This window comes from Tursiops truncatus, chromosome 21, assembly GCF_011762595.2.
Source record: "Tursiops truncatus isolate mTurTru1 chromosome 21, mTurTru1.mat.Y, whole genome shotgun sequence".
Lineage (NCBI taxonomy): Eukaryota > Metazoa > Chordata > Mammalia > Artiodactyla > Delphinidae > Tursiops > Tursiops truncatus.
The window spans coordinates 27,291,581-27,310,520 of record NC_047054.1 but is presented as its reverse complement, the minus strand read 5'-3'; the positions used below and the strand labels follow the sequence as shown (position 1 = coordinate 27,310,520).

Genomic DNA, 18,940 nt, shown 5'->3' with positions numbered 1-18,940 from the left:
TCTCCATACCTTTGGTTGTTATAAACTTTAACAGGGCCAGAAACACAACATAGAATAAGGGATTGGCCCTTAGAGAGATGGCTGAAATGGTCAGGAATAAAGAAACTCCAATGGAACAGTATTGGATTATATACTTGGGAAATTAAACACTGAACAGATTCATGACAGGAAATACTGAGCCAGGTGCTGAAACCCACCCTTATGTCAGTAAGGGAATGTGTCAATATTTTGACTGGGAAGGAGACCGCAGGAATAAGTATGTAAAGGTGGCTTACAGTGTCAAGGAAATGTATCTAAAGTGAAGATCAGGAGACTTGGGTTCTAGAAAGAACTATACCATGAATACTTGTATCTCCTGGAACCTTTTATTTCATGAATAAAATACGCCTGTTAGGTTTACCCCTGAGATCCCTTCCCATTCGCACACTTAGATTCCTAAGTTCTAAGCATGCTTCTGGTCTGAAGAACAGCATCTCTAAAACAAGCACTTTCGGTTTTCTCCTCATACTAGTTCCAAAGTGGAACGGATAGGGAACTGTGGTAAGATTTTAGGTGCTTCTCTACCTTTTGATGCGTTCATACTACAAACACGGATCAGCTCAGAACTGCATAATGCTTAGCACTGCTGATATATGTGTTTAGTTCTCTGCCTCCTTCTTCATTGATTCCTAAGTAGAGCCAGGGTAATTCCTGAAGATCTTTATGAAATGATTTTCTCCTTTTGCTTTGGAACGCAGCATACCCTGCTCACTTCTTTGCTGGCTGCTGACGTGTCTCCTTCCTGACCCTGAGGGAGGTGTGCCTCTACCTCCGTTTTCTTGTCATATTACCCACTCTCTCTTGACAACTCCTCCACATCCATGGCTTCATTCTTTATTGATGATTACCTAATCTACTTTTCTATCTCTGAACTCTACCAAGTTCCAGATCTATATCTCTTCATTATACCCCATAAGTATTTCAAGTGCAGTTTGTCCAAACAATGATCTTAGACTTTTCTCCTTGCTACTGTGATGACTACCCTTTAGCTTCCGTTAAAAGATTAGTTTTTATTTCTCCATTCATTCATTTATTCATTCAGCTATTAAGTCTGATTTGTTGAAGTGTTTCTCACATCAGATATCTAGTTCTTATTTCTGTGGCCATTGCTCCAGAAGCAGACCTTACTTTCTCAACTGAATTATCCCAGCCTCCTAACTTCCCCATTCCTACTTCTCCTTACCATTCCAAAGGCCTCTGCTAGATTCATCTTCTGAAGCATAGCTTCAAAGCCACTTCATTCCCATGTGTCGATATAATCAACCCCCACCATTAGCAAAATATCCATAAAATTAATTAAAAGACTCCTTGCTCTGGTATTTGAGGTCTTTTATGCCACTGATTGAGCTGTTTTCCAGCTATCAGCTGCTGTCTCCTACATCTATTTCATATTTCAAGCAAACCAAGCTGTGTGGAACATACACTCAGCTTCCTTTCATTTGCTAATGTTGACCTTTCAATTGCTAATGTTGCCCATTGAGACTCCTCACTCCCCCATAGGGTTTAGCATCAATTATGCCTAACTGAATTACATATTCATCAATGTCCCTTTCAAATACCATAGCTTCCACACTTTTCCTGAGAGCTCTAGTTAGACATGTTTTTTTAAAAAATCCTCCCTAGTGCCATCTACCTCTCTTCAGACATTTATCATAACTTCATTTGTACTGCACTTACAGGCGTATTGGTCTTATACCTATTAGTTGCTATGAAGGTCTAGAGATCAGTGTTTGCCTCTTACCCTTCTTGGAATACTCTGAAAGGCCTAGCCTAGTGTATTGAACAGCACTGGTATACAGTTAATAAATTAAGCCACCTTGAAACTTCTTAATTATACTCAGGCTTTTTGATTTATTCAGAATCTGACATCTAGTGAATAAGTTCAGAACTAATAACATCAATAACCTAGGGTGACACCAGACTGGACTTAGGATGAGGCTAAATTTTCAGTTAGTCTGAGGAGATAAAGTTCAAAAGCATATACTCTTTCTGTTACATGTTAAAATATAAAAGTTATAAATTTTTAAAGTTGAGTCAAATGATCTTACTTTCAGATCCAGCACAAGCCCATAGTTTACTTAATTTCTTTGAGCCTCAGTTTCCTTACCTATAAGAACGCAGTGACAGCATTATTTACCCCAGAGAGCTATTGAAAAGACAGTAAGATAATGTCTATCAAATGCTTAGATAAGGCCTGGTATATAGTAAGTGCTCAACAAACATTAGCTAGTGTGATCACTATTCTCATAACTCCTCATCAGCCAAAGTAGCCAAGCCAATAACGATAGTCCTGAAATTCTTTTATACTGGAGAGCCTATCCGAATTTGGTCTTCTAATTTGGGCTCTATGACTACACGGTAATCAAAAGAACTTAAAGACGACACAGAAACCACCAACTGTGGAGAATGAAGCACACAAAAATAATATCCAGGAGGAAAGATGAGAGAAACTGAATTTATGCTGCTTAAAAAGGTGTTTGGTGGGGCTTCCCTGGTGGCGCAGTGGTTGAGTCCGCCTGCCGATGCAGGGGACACGGGTTCGTGCCCCGGTCCGGGAGGATCCCACGTGCTGCAGAGCAGCTGGGCCCGTGAGCCATGGCCGCTGAGCCTGCGCATCTGGAGCCTGTGCTCCACAACGAGAGAGGCCACAGCAGTGAGAGGCCCGCTCCGCAATGGGAGAGGCCACAACGGTGAGAGGCCCACGTACCAAAAAAAAAAAAAAAAAAAAAAAAAAGGTGTTTGGTGAAGGATTTATGTCTTGAAAAAGTATTTAGAATTCAGAAAAATGAAAACAGTGAATGCCTGGTTTTATTTCCAATGAGAATATTAACTTCCATACAAAATTAGGTCTTAAAGTTATATAGAGCAGGAAAATAAAAAACTCTACCATACTGGAGTACACTAGGCAAGGGAGCTGTGGAGTCATGTAAAGATATGACTGTACATGATATTCCAAAGATGATGTTACTATGACCTCATTCAAATGAGGTAATGGGGGTGGCTTAAGCACTCATATAACAATGTGAGAATCTGAGAAGCTGCCGTAGGTGGTTCTGATTGCTTCCTGTTCTTACCTGAACTCTCATCCAGGCTCTCCTCAGAGACATGCTCATTTTGATGGACCCACTCGCCATTGCATTTGAAGAATATCTGCATGGCTGGCCTTGCTTTGCACCTCAGTGCAATGGGGTTGCTCTTGATGATGTAAGCATCGCCTGGCTCCTCTATGAAATGAGGCAGCGTCCCAGGAGCTGATGGGATGGATTCAGGGAGGACTTCGCCATTGTCAGTTCCTGTGAAATTGAAGAAGATATCAGAACACAGTCTACACTGGCAGCACGTACATCAGGCCAAAAAGAACCACCTGCTTCAATGATCTGTGCTGGAAAACTCTGTATCCTAACACAGCATGCTTGTAAGGCCTGTGCAGATGAATTATCTTCTAGAGACTGAATTAGCATGATACGGTACCTTTAGACACACACTCAGTATTACCGGACGAGTGAAAACAATGAATAGGAGACCCTCTCAAACTACAGTTTTGAATCTGCCTTTGCTGAAAGACCTGAGATAAACATCTGCGGGGTGACAGGCTAAATCTTAAGATTCAGTCTGGCAAAGTGTTCAATGAGGGGCCCAAGCTGCCTCAAAACTTTGAAATAATGGAGGGAATAGATTTGGTTTTCCCATAAATAAGTGTAAATAATGGTGACGTTGGTGGAGGATGGTCGATCATAAGACATGTCCCAAAGATTCCAAACTGTCCACTTTCTTTACCTATGAAACTTTGGAGATTGTCTGGTATTGTACTTTGGATAGCGTTTCTTCCCCAAATTTACTAAACATTCTAAAAGGAATACACATTTCTTCTGCTTGTCTTTGACCATCATTCTTTACACCCAGCACTCCTGACCCCAAAAGCTACCTCACTTTTAAGGTTAAGAACTAAAACAAATCACTACAAGCTATAAGTTTTTAGTTTAATATCTATAGTTACATCTGTTCAAAGGGAAGAAACAGATGTGAGTCTCCCCAAGTACAGGGAACTGACGAGTGGAGAGAAACAATATGAAAAGGAAAAAGCATAAGCCAAGACCTGGCTTCACTGTCTCTTCACTCCATTTAGCAAGGACTTAAGTCCCAGGAAACTAGCACAAAGTCAAGGGAAGAAAGATGTAACTGCTGAGCAATGTGGAGCATAACCAAGAGAAACCCTATCTTGTGCCTTCCCGTGGCCATTCCAAAGAACAAAGCAAGCAAAGATTTCAATAACCAGATCAGCTATGCCCCAGAGAGGATTACTCCCATTCAAAGCAAATCAGTCTTTAGGGCTAAGCTGCAGAAAGGGACCGAATGAAACCACTGGAACAACAATCTAGCTCAACAGGACAGAGCCTGGAGACCAGGTGCATCCTGTGTCCTAACCCGGCTTTCTGGGTGGCATCAATGCAATTCTGAACAAACAGAGCCTCTTATTATTCCCACTCAAGTCAATAACCTAAATGAGTAAGCACTGTCAAGGATAAACATATTCACGATATTAGGGGGAATGTCCTGCTGTAAGAACCTGTAGAGAGAATTAGTAAATGTAAAAGGGGGGGAACTAGGACACAGGAGGAATGACTGCCTATAATTATATGTTTGTGTAAGGAAGAAAATAAAAGACACTGAGTTATGAAAAAGACTGCTCGCCAACGGGAATACATAAGCACTATGTCATGCCACTGAAATGAATTAAACACAATAGTTTGATTCTCCAAACTTTTTTTTTCATTAAACGTATCAACTTGGGGGGGGGGGCAATGCCTCACATATTAAAGAGTTTGATATTTATAAGCTACAAGTGCATTTGTAATAGAAAAGTTAACTCATGTTAATAGAAAAGCTAACGCACGCCAAAAAAGCATCATAACACAAATATTCCAAATAATAAGAGAGCAAACAGTTTAAGTTATAAAAGTTAGATAAACTCCCTCAGAAAATAAAATGTGTACATATCACATGGAATAAGAAGGGTTTCAGGACAGAATCTGAGAGGTGCTTTTTAATGTTTTAAATTATATTTACAATGGACTTCATAATATGTATCATATATTAATTCATTCTGTTACTGACTGCTCACAGCAATTTCCATCTTCAATAAATACCAAGTCCCTCAGGCTTCTGTAAATCCATGCATTAGAGGAAATGACAAAGGTATTAGAAGACTTTATGTGGGCATCAAACAGCTCACACTCCCATCAGGGGCTTGAGTTCTGTCCAAAGTAACTCACTGTTGCAGAAAAGGGTCACCTGATAAAGAATATATGCAGACCCCCATGGTGGTAGCCTGAGTGAACAGGGGTGTAAGTGCTAAATGCTGTATGAGGTGTTTTTGCTTAATTAGTAACAATGCCTAAATGTCAGAAGTAACTACTGACATGGGGTGTGGGTCACAAAAAACCAATCTGTAAGTAAATAGTGAGACCACATTTAACCACTTTAAGTAAAATGACATACAAAGGTATTGGATGATAAGATAAATCAAGTTTTAACCATCTGAGTCACAAAACAGAGAGATCTGAAAGCAATTAGGTTACCTTCCTGCTATTTTAGTAAAACCCCATCAGATAAAATAACAAGTTGAGTCTTCATCTAAAACAGAGAGCAGGAGAGTGGAACGGGAAAATTGGCTGTAACCGTCCCGGCGACCTCGAGGCCCTGCATTAAGAATCAGTCAATCTAACAAAACAGAAAGACTCACTGACACAGGAAACAAAGTTATGGTTACCAAAGGGAATATGGGGTGAGGGGAGATAAATCAGGAGTTTGGGATTAACATATATACACTACTGTATATAAAATAGGTAAGCAACAAGGACCTACAGTACAGCACAGAGAACTATACTCAATAACTTGTAATAGCCTATAATGGAAAGGAATCTAGGTACATAGCAAAACAAAACAAAAAAATATATATGTATAATTGAATCACTTTGCTACACATTTGAAACTAACACACCATTGTAAATTAACTATACTTCAATTTAAAACAAAATGAAAAGCAATTTACAAAAGAATCAATCAATGTTCAAAGGAAGAAGAAAAGGCAGAATGTAACATTCTATCTTAACTATTACTGAGGCCATGTTAATATCATGTATGTACAGGAAACAGGTCAGGGTCCAGGAAAGCAAAAAATAACCAAAAAAATCAATTTATGAGGGTAAGAGTGGAAAGGTGAGACACTGTGGGTATACATTTCTATATGTATTACCATTTGTTTGCATCCTAAGAAATGAAATACAGTAAGTGAAAACAGAAAAGTTACATATTTTCCTTTTGTTGTTGTTGTTTGCTTTGTATGTATAGTGAAGTGTTAGGAGTGCTGTTTGCCATATACAGATCCCTCTCCCCGCTTCCCCTCCCCAGGATCCTCACCAGGCTCAGACCTGAATTGCTGGTATAGCAGTGCCCTGCCCTTCACATGCCTCCCTTGCAACAAAAAGGCTGCTACCCCAGGAAAGTAGCCCCTTCTTAACCCATCAGGCTGGGAAGTTGCCAACAGAAGTTCCAAGCTGGGGCGTAGAAGTTGCTGACAACCAGATTCATTGGTTCGAGATCGAGGAGGAGAAGGACGTGCTCTCACTGCCTCTGGCGAGAGCACTGGAATCACAACTAACTGCTGAACAATCATCAACAGGAAGACACTGGAACTCACCAAAAAAGATACCCCACGTCCAAAGACAAAGGAGAAGCCACAATGAGACGGTAGGAGGGGTGCAATCACACAAAAATCAAATCCCCTAACTGCTGGGTGGGTGACTCACAAACTGGAGAACACAAACCACAGAAGTCCATCCACTGGAGGGAAGGTTCTGAGCCCCATGTCAGGCTTCCCAACCTCCGGGTCTGGCAACGGGAGGAGGTCAAATTGGCAAGAACTAAAGACAAAGAAAAATTACTGAAAGCAACAAGGGAAAAATGCCAAATAATATACGAGACAACTCCCATAAGGTTAACAGCTGATTTCTCAGCAGAAACTCTATGAGCCAGAAGGGAGTGGCATGACATATTTAAAATGATGAAAGTGAAGAACGTACAAACAAGACTACTCTACCCAGCAGGGATCTCATTCAGATTTGATGGAGAAATCAAAAGCTTTACAGACAAGTAAAAGCTAAGAAAATTCAGCACCACCAAACCAGCTCTACAACAAATGCTAGAGGAACTTCTCTAAGTGGGAAACACAAGAGAAGAAAAGGACCTACAAAAACAAACCCAAGTCAGTTAAGAATATGGTAATAGGAACACACATATCGATAATTACCTTAAATGTGAATAGATTAAATGTTCCAACCAAAAGACACAGGCTCGCTGAATGGATACAAAAACAAGACCCACATATATGCTGTCTACAAGAGACCCACTTCAGGCCTAGAGACACATACAGACTGAAAGTGAGGGGACAGAAAAAGATATTCCACGCTAATGGAAATCAAAAGAAACCTGGAGTAGTAATACACATATCAGATAAAATAGACTTTAAAATAAAGAATGTTACAAGAGACAAGGAAGGACACTACATAATGATCAAGGGATCCAAGAAGAAGATATAACAATTATAAATATATATGCACCCAACATAGGAGCACATCAATCATAAGGCAACTGCTAACAGCTGTAAGAGAAAATCGACAGTAACACAATAATAGTGGGAGACTTTAACACCTCACTACACCAATGGACAGATCATCCAAACAGAAACTTAGTAAGGAAACAAGCTTTAAATGACACAATAGACCAGATAGATTTAATTGATATTCATAGGACATTCCATCCAAAAACAGCAGATTACACTTTCTTCTCTAGTGCACACAGAACATTCTCCAGGATAGATCACTTCTTGGGTCACAAATCAAGTCTCAGTAAATTTAAGAAAACTGAAATCATATCAAGCATCTTTTCTGGCCACAACACTATGAGATTAGAAATCAATTACAGGGAGAAAAATGTAAAAAGCGCCAAAAAACGGAGGCTAAACATTACATTAGTAAATAACCAAGAGACCACTGAAGAAATCAAAAGGGAAATCAAAAATACCTAGAGACAAATGACAATGAAAACATGACGATCCAAAACCTATGGGACGCAGCAAAAGCAGTTCTAAGAGGGAGGTTTACAGCAATATAAGCCTACCTCAAGAAACAAGAAAAATCTCAAACAATCTAACCTTACACTTAAAGGAACTAGAGAAAGAAGAACAAACAAAACCCAAAGTGAGCAGAAGGAAAGAAATCATAAAGATCAGAGCAGAAATAAATGAAATAGAAACAAAGAAAATAATAGCAAAGAGCAATAAGCTAAAAGCTGGTTCTTCGAGATGATAAACAGAATTGATAGACCATTAGCCAGACTCATCAAGAAAAAGAGGGAGAGGACTCAAATCAATAGAATTAGAAATGAAAAGGAGAACTTACAACAGACACCACAGAACTACAAAGCATCCTAAGAGACCACTACAAGCAACTCTATGCCAATAAAATGGACAACCTGGAAGAAATGGACAAATTCTTAGAAAGGTATAACCTTCCAAGACTGAACCAGGAAAAAATAGAAAAAATGAACAGACAAATCACAAGTAATGAAATTGAAACTGTGATTAAAAATCTTCCAACAACCAAAAATCCGGACAAGATGGCTTCACAGGTAAAGTCTATCAAAATTTTCGAGAAGAGCTAACACACATCCTTTTAAAACTCTTCCAAAAAACTGCAGAAAAAGGATCACTCCCAAACTCATTCTATGAGGCCACCATCACCCTGATACCAAAAGCAGACAAACATACTACAAAAAAAGAAAATTACAGACCAATATCACTGATGAATATACACGCAAAAATCCTCAACAAAATACTAGCAAACAGAATCCAACAACACATCAAAAGGATTATACACCATGATCAAGTGGGATTTATCCCAGGGATGCAAGGATTCTTCGATATATGCAAATCAATCAGTGATACACCATATTAACAAATTGAAGAATAAAAACCATATGATCATCTCTATAGATTCAGAAAAAGCTTTTGACAAAATTCAACACCCATTTATGATTAAAAACTCTCCAGAAAGTGGGCATAGAGGGAACCTACCTCAACATAATAAAGGCCACATACGACAAACCGACAGCAAACATCATTCTCAATGGTGAAAAACTGAAAGCATTTCCTCTAAGATCTGGAACAAGACAAGGATGTCCACTCTCACCACTATTATTCAACATAGCTTTGTAAGTCCTAGCCATGGCAATCAGAGAAAAAAAGGAATACAAATTGGAAAAGAAGAAGTAAAACTGTCACTGTTTGCAGATGACATGACACTATACATAGAGAATTCTAAAGATGCCACCAGAAAACTACTAGAGCTAATCAATGAATTTGGTAAAGTTGCAGGATACAAAATTAATGCACAGAAATCTCTTGCATTCCTATACGCTAATGATGAAAACTCTGAAAGAGAAATTAAGGAAACACTCCCATTTACCACTGCAACAAAAAGAATAAAATACCTAGGAATAAACCTACCTAGGGAGACAAAAGACCTGTATGCAGAAAACTGTAAGACACTGATGAAAGAAATTAAAGATGATACCAACAGATGGAGAGATATACCATGTTCTTGGATTGGAAGAATCAACATTGTGAAAATGGCTATACTACCCAAAAAAATCTACAGATTCAATGCAATCCCTATCAAACTACCAATGGCAGTTTTCACAGAACTAGAACAAAAAATTTCAATTTGTACGGAAACGCCAAAGACCCCGAATAGCCAAAGCAATCTTGAGAACGAAAAACGGAGCTGGAGGAATCAGGTTCCCTGACTTCAGACTATACTAAAAAGCTACAGTGATCAAGACAATATGGTACTGGCACAAAAACAGAAATACAGATCAATGGAACAGGATAGAAAGCCCAGAGATAAACCCACGCACCTATGGTCAACTAATCTATGACAAAGGAGGCAAGGATATACAATGGAGAAAAGACAGCCTCTTCAATAAGTGGTGCTGGGAAAACTGGACAGCTACAGGTAAAAGAATGAAATTAGAACACTCCCTAACACCATACACAAAAATAAACTCCAAATGGATTCGAGACCTACATGTAAGACCGGACACTATAAAACTCTTAGAGGAAAACATAGGAAGAACACTCTGACATAAATCACAGCAAGATCTTTTTTGATCCACCTCCTAGAGTAATGGAAATAAAAACTAAAATAAACGAATGGGACCTAATGAAACTTAAAAGCTTTTGCAAAGCAAAGGAAACTACAAACAAAATGAAAAGACAACCCTCAGAATGGGAGAAAATATTTGCAAACGAATCAACGGACAAAGGATTAATCTCCAAAAAATATAAACAGCTCATGCAGCTCAATATTAAATAAACAAACAACCCCATCCAAATATGGGCAGAAGACCTAAATAGACATTTCTCCAAAGAAGACATACAGATGGCCAAGAACCACATGAAAAGCTGCTCAACATCACTAATTATTAGAGAAATGCAAGTCAAAACTACAATGAGGGGGCTTCCCTGGTGGCGCAGTGGTTGAGAGTCCGCCTGCCCATGCAGGGGACATGGGTTCATGCCCCGGTCCAGGAGCATCCCACATGCCACGGAGCGGCTGGGCCCGTGAGCCATGGCCACTGAGCCTGCGCATCCAGAGCCTGTGCTCCACAACGGGAGAGGCCACAACAGTGAGAGGCCCGTGTACAGCAAAAAAAAAAAAAAAAAAAAAAAAATTGAAAAAAAAACTACAATGAGGTATCACCTCACACCAGTTAGAATGGACATCATCAGAAAATCTGCAAACAGCAAATGCTGGAGAGGGTGTGGAGAAAGGGGAACCCTCTTGCACTGTTGGTGGGAATGTAAATTGATACAGCCACTATGGAGAACAGTATGGAGGTTCATTATAAAACTAAAAAGAGAACTACCGTATGACCCAGCAATCCCACTACTGGGCATATACCCAGAGAAAACCATAATTCAAAAGGACACATGCACCCCAATGTTCACTGCAGCACCCTTTACAATAGCCACATCATGGAAGCAACCTAAATGCCCACTGACAGATGAATGGATAAAGAAGATGTGGTACATATATACAATGAAATATTACTCAGCCATAAAAAGGAACGAAATTGGGTCATTTGTAGAGACGTGGATCTATCTAGAGACTGTCATACAGAGTGAAGTAAGTCAGAACGAGAAAAACAAATACCGTATATTAATGCATATATGTGGAACCTAGAAAAATGGTACAGATGAACCGGTTTGCAGGGCAGAAATAGAGACCCAGATGTAGAGAACAAACGTATGGATACCAAGGGGGGAAAGTGGCTGGGGGTGGGGATGGTGGGATCAATTGGGAGATTGGGATTGACATGTATACACTAACATGTATAAAATGGATAACTAATAAGAACCTAGTGTATAAAAAAAATTTTTTTTTAAAAATTTGATGACAACCGTAATCGAAAAGAATATGAAAAATATATATGTGTACCGATCACTTTTCTGTACAGCAGAAATTAACATAGCATTATAAATCAACTATACTTCAATAAAATTTTTTTTTAAAAGTTGCTGACAAATCCCATCCTTTGGAGGGGATTGGGGTGTGGGGTAGTGGTGATGACTTACTTTAATAAATGGTTTTATGGAAGACTGCATGGGTATTTTGGGCTTCAAGGTAAATTTACTTGTAATCTCAATACATTGGCCACTGCTCTATAATTCAGATTATAGTTTTAAACCTGGTGTGAGAAATGCTGATGACTGACCTGCCAACTGCCCTCTCTCACCTGGTAGAGGCATGAAAAGTCACGGACTGAGTTTACTTTTCGCAGGTGGGAATGGCCACGTGACACCCCTCAATGGCAAATGCGTGATAAACAGAACTTTCTGAGATAGCTTTTATTTTCCTGATAAAAGGAATAAATGTGGTGGGTATCGACGTATTTTTTTGTTTCTGTCTTAACCGGGGAAGATCACAAGGAAAAGTTGAAGAAGGACACAGAGATACCAGCTCTGACAACAAAGAGGCTGAACACACACCAGGAGGCATATATCTCCAGATAATTTGTTATTTTTAAATCAGGTTTCCTGTTTTTGCAGAAAATACTCCTCACTGATACACCCAGATCTATGTTTTTTTTTTTTTTTTTTTGGCGGTACGCGGGCCTCTCACCGCTGTGGCCTCTCCCATTGCGGAGCACAGGCTCCGGACGCGCAGCCTCAGCGGCCATGGCTCACAGGTCCAGCCGCTCTGCGGCATGTGGAATCTTCCCGGACCGGGGCACGAACCCGTGTCCCCTGCGTCGGCAGGTGGGCTCTCAACCACTGTGCCACCAGGGAAGCCCCAGATCTACCTTCTTAAAGACAGAGCGCCAAGCTTCACTATTAAATCCCAATGCACTCAGTGTTAAGTAGTTTTGGGGAAGCTAAAAAAACATGGAAACTATGTTAGCAGAGAGAAAAATAAGAGCTGCCACTTACTGAATGGTTACAGGTTATGGTAATGAGGCTTCTACATGGATTAAGTCATTTAAGTTTGACACTATCACTCCGAGGTGGGGACAGCGAGGACCCCCTTTTGCATTTGAGGAAACACTTCGGTTACGTGTCTTGTCTAACGTTATGTAGCTTAGTAAGAATCTGAACACAGATCTGACTGAAACACCTCACAATTCCATTTCAGTTCAAGTGAATGGACCCTTAGAAGCGCAATAGGGTCATTTAGTGAGTGCCTGTCTCATGGCAATTATGTGCAGTTCATAAAACCAAAAGAGTGGCGAGGAACCACAAGATAAGTCTAATATTCATCTTAAAGATCGCTCAGTGATCCCTTTGGCTGGACTGTAATTCCAGGTCAGCATGGGTGTGTGATGGACACACCTAGAGAGGGTCTTGAGAAAATATTTTGGAGAGAATCGCACAGCAAGTACTCAACTAATTATATTCAACTGACTAGGCATCCTTTCTAAAGTCAGGAACAGAAAAAGAAGTCAAAGAATAAGCCTGTTTGAGAATAAAATAATGAGAAGGATTTTTCAACATTGCACTTAGAAATAGTTTCATCTCTTTTAAGCAGGAATATTTAACCACTAAAACTCCAATTAAAATACAAGGAATATATATATAAAATACAAGGAATTTTATATATATATATATATATATATATATATAAATATAAAATACAAGGAATATAAAATACAAGGACACAGTTCAGCAAAAATAAAGGGACTGGAACTGGGGCTTTTTCATTCCATCATGTTTTTAACCATATAAAACTGCCAATGTTGGACTGTCTGAAATGTGAAATTTGTAATGGGACTGGGTACCCTGGAGCCCAAAGTCATTTCAAATTGGGAGTCACAAACCCTTGGACCATCAGTGAAGGATGCTGGCACTCCATGAGGTTAGAGTATAAATGATGTTGACCTTCAACAGACTTTGAGGAATTCTAAATTCTTTTCATACTTTTTTGCCAAGAGTACTTTGAAATACATTTCATTTCTTTTTTTCTCTTCTATCTCCAAAGTACTCTTATCTTCTCACTGGTACAAAACATGCAGATTTGTTCCCAAGTCCAAGCAATGACCCGGCCGTAAAGCAAAGTCTAAATCCGGTAAAACCAGAGAACTCTAGGATCAAGTAACCTGATTTAAAGTCTGGTTCAGGGCTTCCCTGGTGGCACAGTGGTTGGGAGTCCGCCTGCCGATGCAGGGGACACGGGTTCGTGCCCCAGTCCGGGAAGATCCCACATGCCGCGGAGCGGCTGGGCCCGTGAGCCACGGCCGCTGAGCCTGCACATCCAGAGCCTGTGCTCCGCAACGGGAGAGGCCACAGCAGTGAGAGGCCCACGTACCGCAAAATAAATAAATAAATAAAATAAAGTCTGGTTCAACTCTATTACCTTGGGTAACTTAATACTGAGGTTCCATTTTTCTCATCCATAAAAGGGGTGATAAAAATGTATTAGTATTTTGTGATGGTAAAGTGAGATAATATATATAAAAAATATAGTAAATGATAAAATGTTACATAAATTTAATTTGCCACCACTACCAATGCCATCAGCATCATTGCCTAGATAAAGAACTGCAAACAAAGGAGAGAGAATTATAATTATGATCTAGATTTCCATTCTAAAACTTATTACCCTAAAATTTATATTTCAATTTTTGTGATGGTTATTATTTTCATCCCAGTGCCCTCATGATATGAACTGTTTATAAACTATCTTTACTCTTTGCTACCCATATGTATGTTAGAGCAATCGTGTTAGGTCAAAAACTCGGAAAACATGCTGTGAGGCACTTATCTATTCAGTAAACACGTAGTGAATGGTTAAACCATACGCCAGCCTCATGGTTATCCTGCAAAGCAGTGTAATAATACACAATGGATTTCCTGTTGGCCACATCCCAAAACTACTGGCTTTAACAGGCAAGCAGTTATTAAATGTAGGAAACTGCATAGTATTCCAGGGCCCCCCTCACTGCAATATTTAAATGAAGCAAGTCACCTTAGAAATAGCTCTTTAAATTCCATTCAATGTCTGGGAGCGTATTTGGTCTACGGCAATATCCAAGTCAGAGCAGAAAGCCATACCAGGGAAACCAAGTTACATAATCTAAGACAACACAATAGAGCTGGGTTCTCTGCTTTTGTTTATGTAAGTATGACTTGTCTCCATACGGTTACTTAATTAGATGGGGGATACACTGTATCCATTTAATGCAGAACAGCCGGAATTTTACACACCAAATATTTAATGCGATTTATGAAACCCAGACTCTTCCCCTAGGCCCCAATAAAACCTTTTTTTAAACTCAGAAATTATCTGCCTTCTTCCCAACCTCTAATAAAAATGGAAATGCTTTATATCACTGCATGTGCATAGTTCATGTCACCTGTGTCATTCTCATGCATGGTCTAAGATATTGTTCCATTGAGCAGATCTTAAATTCTGCAGAGTAGATGGTAAACAACACTTCAATGCATTCAAAGGAATCTGAAGAGACCTTCTTAGTTCCTCACACAAGAAACTTCAGAATTCAGTAGAGCTTATAAAAGCACATTCATCATTCCCCAGCTTATCACAATTTACCTTAATATATTCAATCTTTTTATTAAATTGACATATGGGTACATATGCACTCAGGTTAGACCGTGTTCTAGGTACTGGACATTGAGTTGAAAGATAACTGAGGGGACTTCCCTGGTGGTCTAGTGGTTAAGACTCCACACTTCCACTGCAGGGGGCACGGGTTCGATCCCTGGGTCAGGGAACTAAGATCCGGCATCCCATACAGTACAGCCAAAAAACCAACAACAACAAACACTAAGACATAGTTAATTTCCTCAAGGAGTTCTCAGATTAAATTAGAGACAAATAATTACAGAACAATGACAAGCATGCTACCAGTATACTGGAAGTATAAACAAAATGTCACAGGGCACAGAGGAGAGAAAGCCTAACTTTCCTTGGGATGGTCTGTGGCAGGCACCTTGCGGAGGGTTACATTTCAGCATAGTTCAGGTGTAGGAGTTGAAAAGGAGAACACTTGGGGAAGGCATTCCAACTGAGGTCATTGTACGTGCACACGTCTGCCATGAGTGCATGGAATGGCAGTTGAAGAGTTATGCAGAGTTAAATATCATTTTCCTTATAACTCACAGTTGGAAGAGTTGACTTTGACATTTGTACTAAACTATTGGACCTACTTGGCTCTAACATCTCTTATTTCTATGCACCTTCCTTTAAGTTTTCTGAGACGTAGACACAGAGTAATCAGCATATCAAAGAAAGACGGATGTCTTGGTCTATAGCATGAGCCCTAAGGCCAGTTTAAAGTAATTCCATGTGCATGCTTTCAATGAGGAAGAAACGATGTTTGTTCTAATATGGAAGAAGGAGTTATTTTCTTTTAGCCGCACTAACACAATTGACATTTCTCCCAAGACCACAGGGGAAGTTGTTTTGTTGTTTGGGTTTTTTAAATCATCCACTATTTCAGCTCTTGCTTGAGTCATCTGCAAAACTGAATTCTGAAATTGGGTCAAAGCCAGAGATTTTATACTAGTTTTGATGGTGCCTTGTCCCTTAGTGGAAACAAGCAACGTGCAATCAGATTCAGCATGAGACGCCTGTTCCCGTAATAACAGTTTGTCCAAAGGGATTCTAAAGTAAGAGGCCAAATTTAGCCCAATGGTTTTCTATGTGTGGTGGGATTACTGATGATTTAAATTTTTATTGTTTTGCTTTTTCAACATTTTAAAATGTGTTCTTAAATAAACAGTTTGAATCAGAACACACACACACACACACACACACACACACACACACACACACACACACTTTTCTATTCCAGTGAAGGCATATAAAAGGCTCTGTAAACTAAACTATGGCAACATCTAGATTTTACTTCATGGTGTCTAACCTCTAGTATATTGAAATTAATCAATCAGGACAAAAACAAACAAATATGTCCCTAGGGGGGGAAATGGAAAAAATTAGACTGTAAGGTTGATAAAAATTATTCATTTTAAAATGTAAAATTAAAAGGGTAATATTTTATTGAAAACGGTGTTCAAGATGGAGCTTAAAAATTGTTTAAGTTTTCCCCCCATAATGGATACATTTAAGTATGAGTGTGGGCCATTGATTAGGTTTCAAATTCATCTGAAAACCTAGTGGGAATTGGGAAAGGCTTTGCTTTCAGCGTGTTATCACTTTTCACTTGTAACTGACAGTTTAAGAGTGAGGCCATTCATGGTTATGGAAGAATGGTTGTTTTAACGCAACACTGAATGACAGAAAACCAAACAATCCAACACCATTCTCATATTTTTCATTCTTGGAAAATTACCTTTCAGGAAGAGCTTGGCGTTTTATGTTCTACACGTTAACACAGCAGGGACTTTCAATATTTTCATGACAAAAACGAGCAACGAAAGAGGGGAAACAAAAACATAAGGAACAGACACTAAATTCTCTCCGAAATAAATACACTTCCATTAGATGTCAGGTCACATTTAAACAAACACTCAGACTGTGACCATTTAGTCATATATCTGAATAAATATGGGCTGACTTAACGGGAACATGGTTTGATACAACTTTTTCTATGTGACCTTGACTCAGGCAAAATAGAGTGGGAGTTCATCTTCGATAAAATCTGGGCCAATTCTCTTATCCTAGAAGCAAGCGAGGCCCTCAGAGGTTCAACAACTTGCTAAAGAGCTCTAAGGAGCAGACTTGGTTGAAATCTCTCTACTGACATCTACTAGAGTATTTTCCCCATTATATATGCTGCTTTTGTCTGGGTGGGACACAAATGATTAAATTTACAACTACATTTTGTATCAATGTCTACTGAGAAATTCTACCGAGCAAACAATCTTGTAAAATCTCTTTTATGATGACACTGTAACTTGCAAATATTCTTGTAAAATCAAATACAATGCAAAAAAATCTAACATTTTATGATGTACTTTCTATTGAAAATCATGGCTTATTATACAATGCTACATTATAGAAAAGTACAAATAATATATGTATTTTAAAAAAACATTGTTATCCATAGTTACCAAGTTCCCAAAGACTAATACTATTAATAATTAGGTATCTTTCATTCTCTCATCTTTCTTTTTCAGATGTATATTTAATATTTTGGCTTTCTGTGAATAGGATATATATATATATATATGTATGTATACTTCAAGATAGTATCTCATTTTGTCTCATAGTATCTCATGGTATTATTAACTTTTCATTAAACCAATTCTTAATGACTGAGAGTAGATATGTCAGTTTTGTTCTTGGTAGTTCCTTACTTTTTAACATTTCGTTGTTTCCAAATGTTAGGTTTATAGCATTGATATTTTAATTCTCCACTTATCATCTATATCCTGATTACACATGAATATATATCTTTAGCAGTTCTCTCTGCAGCTTCAAACCTGTACATTAAATTGCCTCCTAATGTATTCACCTAAATGTCCCCATAGATCTCACAGACTTCTTATGCCTAAAACAGAACTTAGGGCTTAGCCCCTCATACCTACTATTTGGACCATATGCCCTCAGTCAAAGAATAGTCCTAATATTCACTAAGTCCCCCAAGCTAGAACCTGGAGGTCGCCTACTTTTCCTTTGCTCACCCTCCCACATCCAATTTAACACTAAGCTCTGTTGGTTCTGTCTCCTAAATTCAAGACCAGCTCTTCATCCCTATTCCCATTACGCTGGCCACCACCATCATTCCCCTCAATGACTACAACTGGTCCTGTCGTCATCAACATTCTTGATTGCCCTCCTTCAATCCACCCTACACACAGAATGAGCTTTGCCAAATCCAAATTCAAACATGTCATTCTGTCGTAAAAACCCTCCAAATCCTTTGGATAAGATTCCTATTTTCTGACATGGCTTTCAAGCAAGACCTTTCATGATCTGGTCTGTGCTTACGTCTCTAGCTTCCTGCCAAATCACTTCACCACAAGGGGGCTAGAGGGACTGTTGCTCAGTTCTTTCAGGGGTCAAATGCTCTTCATCTGGGACTGGCATCCAAGTTTTCCCTTCTGTCCAAAGTACTGTTTTGGCCCTCTTTTGCTTAATAGCCCGTTCTTATCCTCAGGGCCCAGCTTAGTTGGCACATCATATATGAAGCCCTTCTGGAACAACAAAAATTCTGTGTTACCTTCCTTTTCTTGGTCCTTCCATAATGCTTTGTACTAATACATAGTTTTTCATATATATCAGTTCACCTTCCTCTCGATTTTAAGTTCCATGAAGGCAAAGAGTGTGATATTCTAAATAATTACATAGATAAATGAAAC

The 18,940-nt window shown here is 39.1% G+C and overlaps 1 protein-coding gene across 1 annotated transcript in view; it reads right to left on the bottom strand.

Moving 5' to 3' along the window:
• UNC5D (unc-5 netrin receptor D) overlaps window positions 1–18,940 on the bottom strand; it is a 607,834-nt gene that overhangs the window by 266,063 nt on the left and 322,831 nt on the right. The window contains exon 2 of the mRNA XM_019921243.3: window positions 3,114–3,332. Coding sequence (XP_019776802.1) covers window positions 3,114–3,332 — 219 coding nt within the window. The remainder of the gene's footprint in view (window positions 1–3,113; window positions 3,333–18,940) is intronic.